General features: G+C 44.4%; 1 protein-coding gene across 1 annotated transcript; it reads left to right on the top strand.

Annotated features, from left to right (window-relative positions):
- The first annotated feature begins 2,176 nt into the window (after positions 1-2,176).
- Positions 2,177-10,672, top strand: LOC146182368 (NADH dehydrogenase [ubiquinone] 1 alpha subcomplex assembly factor 2). Its single transcript, XM_084577464.1, has 6 exons — positions 2,177-2,539; positions 2,676-2,765; positions 2,838-2,878; positions 5,908-5,982; positions 8,063-8,111; positions 9,401-10,672. Exons 1-6 carry the CDS (start codon positions 2,407-2,409, stop codon positions 9,496-9,498), a joined length of 486 nt encoding a protein of 161 aa, XP_084433590.1. The 5' UTR covers positions 2,177-2,406; the 3' UTR covers positions 9,499-10,672.
- The last annotated feature ends 318 nt before the right edge of the window (positions 10,673-10,990 follow it).

Here is a 10,990-nt window from a genome sequence, read left to right on the forward strand (position 1 = left end):
ACGCCGCTTGCCTACCGGGGGGCTAGCCAGCCATCAAATTTTTATCTGTTGTAGGCCGTCATTGCACCCGCCACCGCTTGGGTCGTGGACGACGGCGGTTGTTGCGGCGCGCGTCTTTCTCTTCCTCTTCTTTTCATCTCCATTTTCTCTTCTGTCCACCCCGCCGGCGTGGTGCAGTGGTACCTGGGTTCGAGCCCGACCTTGGCGGCTGCGTTTCGATGGAGGCGAAACGAAGAGGCGTCCGTGTGCTGTGCGATGTCAGCGCACGTTAAAGATCCCCAGGTGGTCGACATTACTCCGTAGGCCTCCACTACGGCTCTTCTCTCCACTTTCACACCAACCTTCCTCCCTTACAGTGCGGTTGAGGTGTCCACAGAAAACAAGTGAGACAGTTACCGCGCCTTTCCCTTCTATAAATCAATCTCTTCTGTCCACAGAGCAAGTGTGACAGTTACTGCGCCTTTCCCTTCCTGTGAACCAATTTAACTGTCCGCGCGAGGTGGCTGAGCTACAGAGCCAGTAGCAGGCCCGTGCATTTTCTTTTCCTTCCTACAGGCAGCGGAGGTGGCTCAGCTACAGATCCCGTAGCGGGCCCGTCCATTTTTTTCCCTTGTGGCTGTAGGAAGAAGGAAAAGAAAATGCACGGGCCTGCTACTGGCTCTGTAGCTGAGTCCTGTTTCTTCCTTCTCTATTTTCTCTTCTGGTTGGTTGGTTTGTGGGGTTTAACGTCCCAAAGCAACTCAGGCTATGAAAGACGCTGTAGTGGAGGACTCCGGAAATTTCGACCACCTGGGGTTCTTTAACGTGCACTGACATCGCACAGCACACGGGCGCCTTCCTTTTCGCCTCCATCGAAAAGCGGCCACCGAGGCCGGGATTCGATCCCGCGTCCTTGGGAACAGTAGTCGAGCGCCGTAACCACTGCGCCACCCTCTGTCTGCACGAGGCAGCGGAGGTGGCTCAGCTACAGAGCCCGTAGCAGGTCCGTCCATTTTTTTTTCCCTTGTTGTGGCTGTAGGAAGAAGGAAAAGAAAATGCACGGGCCTGCTACTGGCTCTGTAGCTGAGCCACCTCCGCTGCCTCGTGCAGACAGAAGAGAAAATAGAGAAGAAACGGAAGAGGGAAAGACGTGCGCCGCAACAACAGCCGTCGTCCACCACAGAAGCGGTGGCGGGTGCAATGACGGCCTACAACAGATAAAAATTCGGTGGCAGGCTAGCCCTCGCTGCAAGAGGCGGTCTGCCCCCAACCAGATGCTAGAGAGAAGCCCACAGCCACATCCCCAGGTGGTTGAAATTACTCCGAAGCCCTCCACTACGGCCCCTCTTTCCACTTTCACTTCTCTTACGGCGCGGTTGAAGTGTCCACAGAAAACAAGTGAGCCCTTCGCCTGCATCGGAAAGCAGCCGCCGCGGTCGGGATCGAACCCGCGCACTCCGGCACTGCGGAGTAATTTCCGCCACCGGGGGCCTTTAACGTGCACTGACATCGCACTACGCAGAGCTACATCTCCAGTTATGATTTATTTGTGAAAACCACGGAATTATGGGCATTGCACTTAATTAGGTCAAAGTCACTTGAAGGTCAAATTTAGTCCCACGCGAAGATCGGCTCTACCTGCGTTCATGGGAAAAGAAGGGCTGGGCTGAAGCGTGTACGTCGTCTGTTCCACTGCCTCCGCGGCTAATTTGGAACTTCATTTGTTGAGCAACAGACGTGTTTGAGGGCTTTTCCTGTCGTTCAGCTTTTCGTGAAGCATTTATCGGCGCTCAAAATTTGGTTCCTGTTCACGTGAAGACGTGGTAGCAGCGACGCTGTTTTGCAACGTTGATACGGGCTACTTGTCGTGCGTTCCCTGTAAGAACGATCTACCTTGAGCTTGAGCCCCATGCAATGCCCCATGCCAGGCGCTGCCCATGCCCCATGCCTTGAGCGGTGCCGAGCACCAACGTGATTTATTGCGCCAACGTGACGTTGCGCAGACAAACTCGCACAAAGTTATAGTTAACACCACTTAAGGACTAATATTTTTTTAATCCCGCATAATTATTGTTTTAGTGCAAAATAAAAATACGCAAAAAGGTGTGTGTTTAGGGAAACTACAAAACGTTTTGTTGGTAGTTGGCGACATCTATGCACTCTTACTTTCAGCTCACGATGGCACGTGTGATCGCGAAATTTTGAACCACTCAGTAGGCATAGCGCACCTCGTTGGGTTTGTGATGTCCTTCCTCGCTCCTCCGTTCCCGCTTTCACGACTTTCGCTTTCATCATGTTTTAAAGTTCGGCTCACCATGTACGCTCATATTTCTCCCGTGCCCCTGCCATCACACCACTTGCAACGGGTTTCGACGAGGCAACTGCAGTGCTAGTGTGGTGAAATATATATCAGACTGCGTGTTGACCATGTCAAACGGTGGCAGGAGGGTAGTCGTGCAACTCTTGAAGAATTTTTGGTCGTCTATCACTACCAAGAGGAACCCTGGCAGAGAAGTTGGTCGTGATAATTTCGGAAACAAGTATTTTGAGATACCGGCTGGTAAGATAAGTTATCGTTGAAATATTGGCTTGCATGTTTCTCTGGCAGTGTGCAAGTAGGGAAGCACCTTGCTTCGTGTGGCTATGCTCTTGTTTAGGATAATGACACCTTAATTCATGTTGTCATGAAATTTCAGACCCGAGCAGGGGAAAGCGAAGGCCGAGTCGATGGTTCGAGCCGCTCATCAAGGAGAACTTTACTGCAGACATGCCCGCAGAGTGGGAAGGTGAGCGGACTAGTGCATTGAGGCGTATGACAGTGGAAACATGACTTCGTGGCCGATCTCGCTATCTTTCAGCTTGGCTGCGAGGAAGGCGCGCCTTTCCCCCAACGCAAGAGGTATGATATTCTCATATTCTGCCGCAATGTTTAATAGTTTAAGTAAGGGATGTGGGGCACATGAAGGCAGTTTGAGTGAGACAAAGTTCGAATGTGAACCGATTAATTTTAACGACTAATGACGCCGGGTACAAAGGTCGAGGAACAGCAACACACTCGCACACGCACAATCTCTTGATGTCACTGCACATCCCAGCAGCCTGTTGCCGTTGTAAAGTGCACAAATGGTAAATAGACTGCAGTGTGTAAAGGCACCGAGGATATTCGTCTTTATCACGCAGATATCGCATATACCTTTATCTTTATTTATTTATTTATTTATAATTACCCTCAAGGCCAGGGGCATTTCAGATGGGAGTGGTTACAAAAATAAAAGAACAGAGGTTAAAGAACAAAAATGAAAAATACAAGCGTCATGTTCCTGGTTATACATTTTTAGCTGCTATAGTAAGAATATAGTTGTAAGTGCTAGGCAAGAATAACATTGGTGATTGTAACAGCAATGACTACAATTGTTAAGGGCCTGAGTGTACAATGTTAGCTAAGTTGGCACGGAATCGCAGGCTGTCTTGAATGCTGGCTGTCGATCCGGGAAGGTGATTCCAATCTGCTGATGTGCGGGGAATAAACGACTGCGAACAAGCTTTGGTTTTGTATGATGTGATACCGACTTTATGTGCATGATCAAGCCGGGATGAGATGAAATATGGCACAGAAATTAGTTCATCTCGTAGAATGGGGCAATTGTAGAAAAGTTTATGAAATAAGCATAACCGTGAGAATTTTCGACGGGAGGCTAAAGTAGGTAGATTTAGCATGTTTTTCATGGAGGTGACACTTGCTGTACGATTGTAGTTAAGAAGGATGAACCGGGCAGAGTTGTTTTGCACTAGCTCGAGTGAATTAGTTAAGTTAGTGGAGCTTGGGTCCCAAATTGCTGATGCATATTCGAGTTTAGTGCGGACAAGCGTTTAATAGTGTTAGTTTTAATGAAGTAGGAGGTGCGGAGAAGTTGCGGCGCAGGTAGCCTAACATGCTGTTAGCGTTGTTAATTACGGTGGTAATGTGGAGTGACCAAGTGAGAGAAGTTATATGGACGCCAAGATATCGATATGATGTGACAGCCTCAAGTGCAGTGTTATTCAGGTGATATGTATTAGTAGCAGGTAATGTGCGGGAAACACGTAAAACTTTGCATTTTGAAGAATTTAGTTGCATTAGCCATAATTTACACCATGTGGATATGGAAGTGAGATCGTCTTGTAGAGCACAGAAATCGTTAATGTCGTTAATTTCCCGAAAAATAACTCAGTCATCAGCAAAAAGGTGAATGTTAGAAGATACACAATTAGGTAAGTCGTTAATATAAATTAGAAAGAGGAGAGGGCCTAAAACCGAACCCTGGGGTACGCCAGATTCGACGGGACGTAATGGGGAAGATGTATTGTTAGTAGATACGAACTGAGAGCGGTTACAAAGAAAATATTCAAGCCAGAAAAAAAGATTTGGATCGAGGTTAAGTTTACTTAGCTCGAGGAGTAGTAGTTTATGGGGTACTTTTTCAAACGCCTTTGCGAAGTCGAGAAAGACGCAGTCGGCTAATGAGCGGCAATCGAGGATGGAATGAAGTTTATGTGTGAATGATACCAACTGTGTTTCGCAAGACAACCGCTTACGGAAACCGTGCTGTGTATTAGTAAAAAATGAATTGGAATCCAGAAAGTTTGCAATGCCTGAATATAATATGTGTTCTAAAACTTTACATGGAATGCTTGTTAAGGAGATAGGGCGGTAATTCAGGGGTGAATTCTTGTTACCTGATGTATAGATGGGGATCACCTTCCCGACCGTCCAGTCAGCAGGTAGGGCACCAGTGTGGAGGGACTGCTGAAATATCTTAGACAGTAATAATGAACAGTAAGTTTTAGCACCCTTTAGAAATTTTGAATTGATGAAGTCACTGCCTGGGCTAGAACATATTTTAAGGGAGTCGTATATCTTCTCAATACCCCGGGGTTCGATTATTATTGGATCCATAGTTAGGTAATTATAGTTTTTAGTTTGCGGAAATGTGGTGTAGTTACACTGAACGAAATTACTGCAGAAGGCGGAGTTCAAAACTGTTGGGCATTCTTCATCCTTCTGATAGTCTAATAATAAAACATTGATTTGTCCGGACATATCTAATATTTGCGAAAATTCATGTACTGTAGTCTCTGCTATCTGTCTACTCTAAATATCCTGCAGCTTTTTTTCAGTCATACCATTTATTTTACTTTTATTATTTTACAACACAATTGTTAATCAAGGGATCAACAAATAGCGAAGCGCATGTGCACAAACAAGGATCTGAAAAAGGAGCCGTCAGATGGAAGCCATTAACGCTGTCACGTATATCGTTAAAAGCGGAGCTTAAGTGTCACATCAATTTTAGAGTGGTAAGTCTACTGAACAGAAAAGTCTAGCACCGTACTGTGCCTAGCTTTGATCATTTAACTTTGAGAAATGCAGTATGATGTACATAGCTTGTCCACCACCTCAGCATGGTGACCAATGTCCACCTGGGTGGACATGACCCTTTAGCTTGTCTTCTGACCCTGTCGCTAAACTGAGCTGCCGCTCGTCAGACTGAATTTCAACCCTACATCATTTTTTTTTTTGTTTTTTGTATCACGAGCTGCTTTACAGATATTATATCTGTATTATGCACTTACATCTCATGACGGTGCGGCATTTTGTCTTGTATAACTTACCCTGCATTTACTTGAACTTCGTGCCAGCTCATTTCATTTCTAGCTCTCCAGTATGCAGCGTTGCTTGAGATGTGTTAATGCGTAGGCTTTCTTTCGATGGTCATGGAAATCAAGGCTGATGTAAGTAGTTAATATAGCTAACCATCATTCCATGTTCCGCTGCAGTGAAGCCTTTCATGTGATTTAGCTTATATTATGCAGCGCTTGGTGCTGTGCAGCTCTGCACTAGGGCACAGCCATTGGTTTTCCTGGCTCACCTAAAGTTATTTTGTGCAGGAAGTTGCCTACAACCAAGCTCTGATGGAGTCGAAAAAGCAGAAAGCAGCTCTCCTGGATAAAGCATTTAGAGAGGTAAAGTGTGTCCTAACTAACTTCTCCAAGGCTGATTGTATGTCATGGGAGGCTTGGAAAAGCATTGAAAAATGTGCCATTGCTCAGGCTGGGTTAGCAGCAATCTAGTATATGTCCTAGGCAGCGTTCAATAAGGTGGCCTCTTGGAGCCAAGTCATGGCCTCAGTGCTGGCAACAAAGGCTCAGAGGACATATGTGTGTGGTGCATAGCAGCATGTGATAGAGGCTAGTGAAAGGCTGCACTCTAGATTACCTCATAAACAGGTTCTGAAGGTTGAACAGTTGAACAAGGACGTAAAACGAAAGACGGTTTTCGCAGCGGCGATTCAATTTCACAATTAAATTGTAGAAGTTAATAGTTTCTTCTTTTTTCTTTTCTTCTTTAGTTGCAGATTTCAAATGATAGGCTACGTAGCCATTTACTGAGAAATAGTGATCACAGAACACTCTTTCATGTGGACATCAGCTTTGAATCGAAGGACACAAAAATTTTTAAATGCGACTTTCTCAGGAGTGTATTGCAGCGAAACAGTCATTACTGCACCAGAAAGGGTGAGAGTATCAATTTTTACTAAAAGTTGTATGGGGTTGTCGTCAATGTCTTTTTAGGCTTTATTCGAAACTTTACCCTTAAGTCTGAATCACCAGGCAGTATTTCTTTGGCATTGAGTCGGTGTCACGAAATTTTTGCACTTGGAGTGAGGTGACCTAAAGGAGGCACAGATACTGCATGTGGCAATTCCATACCTTGGCATCAGACCTAGAAATGTCTTGCAAGGGGGTATGGAGGGGTCGGCAATGACAAAGCAGGGATAAGCGGTGACTTTTGGATTAATCCACGTTGTTGTATCCAGCATAGGTGCGGTGAGTTTCTGCGAAGGCAGAAGCGCTGCTTTTGTCCCCACACCATGGCTTTCTTGTGCCCACATTAGGTTTCCGTCACCACTGGAGAGGGTGATAACCTACAGAGATGAAAATTCTCTTAACGTTCGTGATTTCTGCATGCCTTTGCCTGGAGACTCCCTGTTCGTGTGCCTTCGTGTTTGGTCGTCCTCTGCTGTAGATGCTGAATTACAATGCCAGTGAAGCGCTGCTTTGTGGCTCAGGCTTCAAGCACATTTGCACCACAGTCGCTGGCACTGCTTAAGAACAGAAATGCGCACACTCCATAACAATGCCCTATCAGCGCTACTTTCAGTCGTTCCTACCCAAACTTAGTAAATGGGAAATTAGTCAGGGCTTGGGCTGGAGAAAGGCATCTGTACTCTAATTTGGTTCTCAAAAGTTTATTTTTTTACACGTGGAGTTTATGTACCAAAGCACTTTTGTCTTACATTGTTCTCGATTGAGAGTATTGATCTGTGTGATTGTTTTTGTTTTGTTTTTTACATATATTAACTACATTCACCTTTCTTGCCCTGGGTCTTTTGGAATCAAAGCTTTGAATGCTGGGTACATCACTGCCTAAATCCTGCTAATGAATGCATTTCTTCCACTTTTTTTTTTTTTTTTCAGACTGTTCATTTTTGGAGTTGTTGGTTTAAAAATGTAACAAATGTGGTGGTTTCTTTTCTAAGCCTGTAGGCATGCCTAATAAAAGAATCTCATTTAAAAGCATTGAGTGCAATCTAATTTGATGTAGTTTGCTGGCAAGTAGCTTCATTTGAATCGACATGAAGCATTGCTATCCAAATGTAACAGAATACTGCAATTTCTCTGTGAGTGTCAGAAGGCCACTTGGCAACAGAGTGGTACAGGTGCAAAAAATAAAGCCCTCTTCCTTTGCAAAGGTTTTTTATTTGCGAACACCAACGTTGCTGCCAGTTGACTATGACATTGTGCAAGAGCCATGGGCTACCGTTGATTGAAAATGAAGCTGAAAGTAAAAAAATGGCTTGTGGTAATAGTTATAGCCGTGTGCCGCTCTGACTGAGTTTTACCGTGCTCGTAGCAATCTTTCATTAGATGGCTGTCATTCGCTTGTATCAAAAATGTTGCATTGACCTCGTGTTTAATGACCAGCTGTAGAGTGTGCATTTCACTAGTGTGACACTAGCATTGTCTATGTTTTGTCTTGCAGGAACAGGAGAGAAGACACCTTGGTGAGGTCAGTCATCAAAATCCCACTTGTGAGTATGAGTCCGCCTTTTTCAGAGAACAGCTGTGGCCGTGCTACACACAGCACCCAGGAAATGAAAATTGAAAATGTGACTGGCGCAGGTCTTTTGCAGCGTGCAGTGCTGACGCTTAATGTGAGCTGTGCCCAGTGCTCGTTACTCTGTGTTTGTTAATACTTGTGGAGTAGGCCCAAAGCATGCTGCAGTTATATAAACAACATTCTTCAAACTAATAGCACAGTTTAATGAAATACTGAGCAATATGTCCCAATAAAACTGCTTTACAGATATATTTCCTTTCAGTAATCAAAAGAACTCTTCATCACTGCTTCTGATTGCAATTCGGGCGCAGCTATAGTGACATAGCACTAATTTTGTATTCATGATGCAAGCACGTTGCAGCAGAGATGCCCGCATCACTTTCTTGTTGATTGGTTTAATGGTGCTTTTCATCACAACCGAATGTTGCTAGTAAAGCAGTTCCAGTGCTTCAGATAATCAGTCCTTGTATGGATCGAAGTCAAGTTATGCAGCAAGGGTTGAAAGAAATGGCATTATACTATAGTGCTGCTCTTGGGCGCACACTGTTATTCATGCCTGTGCTATACAGAATATATTGCTATCCTGTCAAATAGTCAGCAGTGATGCTGAAATGTGCATTATTAGTATATATTCCAGTCCACGCACAAATCTGTGTTACTTGGGCCCACTAGTGTTTTGTCACAGTGCTAGTTTTTTACAGCAGATGCTTGCAAGTTGTGTTGTCCCAGGGAATAAGACAGCAATGACTGAGAGTGAATAATCGCTTTACTCCATCTCAAATCTTGATAACACTTACCAGAACTGTGTGGCATCTGCGATATATGAGAGTAAATAATCACTGTACTTCGTCTTGATAACATTTGCCAGAACTTGACATTCTAAGAACAGCACACTTGTGGAAGCTGTTGTTTTGGGGTGGCGCCTTGCATTCCACATTCAACAAGTTGCAGGAAGCGATAGGTTCTTTTCGTCACGACCCTACCTCCGAATCTGTACCATCACTCTCACACTGTTGTGCGTAGTTTTCGGTTCAGCCCAGTCCATGGTGCTGAGACAAATTTTTGAACAGCTTTACCCAGCAGATTCATTCATGTAATAAGCTGGTTGCGTTAACATTTCTTATAGATGATTCCCTACAGTTTTTCAGTTCATGTTTGGAATCAGTGAGCTGTAATGGTGATATTAACAGTACTGAATAGGCACATAAGCGTTATGTAAACGCTGAGGCAACTATAACTATTGCATTTTTTTCTGTGCAGCTTCTTTTCCTTTGTATGATGACTATGAACAAGAAGGCAAAGATGCTCAGGCCCACCAGGACTTCCCGGAGCCCCCCAAAGATAGCCAACCCAAGTAGCATGTGGGTGCACTCATCGAGTCACACTTGCTGCGCAAGCTCTACAGTACGTGCTCGATGCAAGGCACACGTTTGCCTGATTGGGTGTGCAAGTCAGTTTGTATAGAAAAGCAGCTAAGACTTCTCAGTGCATTCCTGCAGTGCATAATTGCCAAAATGGACTCTGTGTTAGAATATTGTTTGCCATGACCTCATTTACGACGAGGTAGTAAAGTTGTTTACTGACAGAGAATGCAGTTTTGTGATGGTTCAAAATAGAAGCACGTTGAACTCGCTGCCTAGCTTTTTGTTCGTGCTTACAAGTGATGTGAGGTTTGATTATTTTACTTGTTAGGGTTCATCATCACAAGACCATTTGGCTAATCTCCAACAGAAATGATAGAACTAACGTGCTACACTAGGAAGGAGACAAAACAGACTGAAGACCAGCAGTAAAAGTGCCTCTGTCTTTTTTGTCTCTTTCCTCGCGTAGTATGTTAGTTTCATCAAAAAATGTATAACTAACTAGCACACGTTGTTGCAATGCTTCCAACTGATATAGTTACTGTGGCAATAGTGGGTGACAAGTAAACACTGAGAAAGATGTTGAGGTGAGTCAAGACTGCAAAGGCAATTTAACTTGTCATTTTAACTTTCGTCCCAGGAATACGACGCAAAAAAGTGGCGCCATGCCACGCTATTACCTGTTCATCGAGCTCACATGCCTGATAGCAAATTTTGCCTTATTTTGTTGCCTAGTTGCGATGTCTTACTTGTGCAACTACACTTGTTTATTTATTTATTTTTTCAGAAAAAGAAATTTGCTTGTAGCTGATACTTAGCTGCTTTTTGTTTAAGGCTCTCACTGCTAGACAAGGCAAGAAGAAAGAAAAAAAAAGGGTTGTGTTACATGAACAAATTTCTTGATACTTGGGAGAGAGAGCAAAATGCAAGTACAAGTGCTTGTTGTCTCTGTTTTTTTATGGCTGTTTTCTTGGTATTCAGCAGCTGACTCGGCTGTTGGTGCTCCTCTGTTACTTTTGGATGATGCCGTGAAAGGTTTCCGTCATGTAGATTCATAGCCCTTGTGGTCATCACTCTAGGCCTTGTCACAAACTGTGCTACTTTGGCAACTTGGGCTTTGATTGCTCCAACCCGAGTAACCGGACTAAATAAACTGCAGGGCCCCAACGTGCAGGCAGACTTGAAAGAGTTTCCTTTTTCACCTTCTTTTCACCATGTCATCCAGGATTGTCTGGGCCCCATGCTTGATTAGCTCAGTCCTAGAAGTTTACTCTAGCTCTGACTCATTCAATTTGCACTGAGGTTCAAACCAGCCCCTCTTTTTTCTTTTTCGGGCAGCTAAGATGATGCAGTGCTGCACGTTGCAATTTTGTTAATGACTGCCATGCTTTCTTTCAAAATCGGGTGCGTGCACAATGAGTGGAACGAATGGGAACGGTTTAAAGTGTGCAGCCAAGTCTTCAAAAGCACATAGAGGAAGAGTTGCAGT

The sequence above is a fragment of the Amblyomma maculatum genome, chromosome 8 (assembly GCF_055883805.1).
Source record: "Amblyomma maculatum isolate TAMU_Amacu chromosome 8, ASM5588380v1, whole genome shotgun sequence".
NCBI lineage: Eukaryota > Metazoa > Arthropoda > Arachnida > Ixodida > Ixodidae > Amblyomma > Amblyomma maculatum.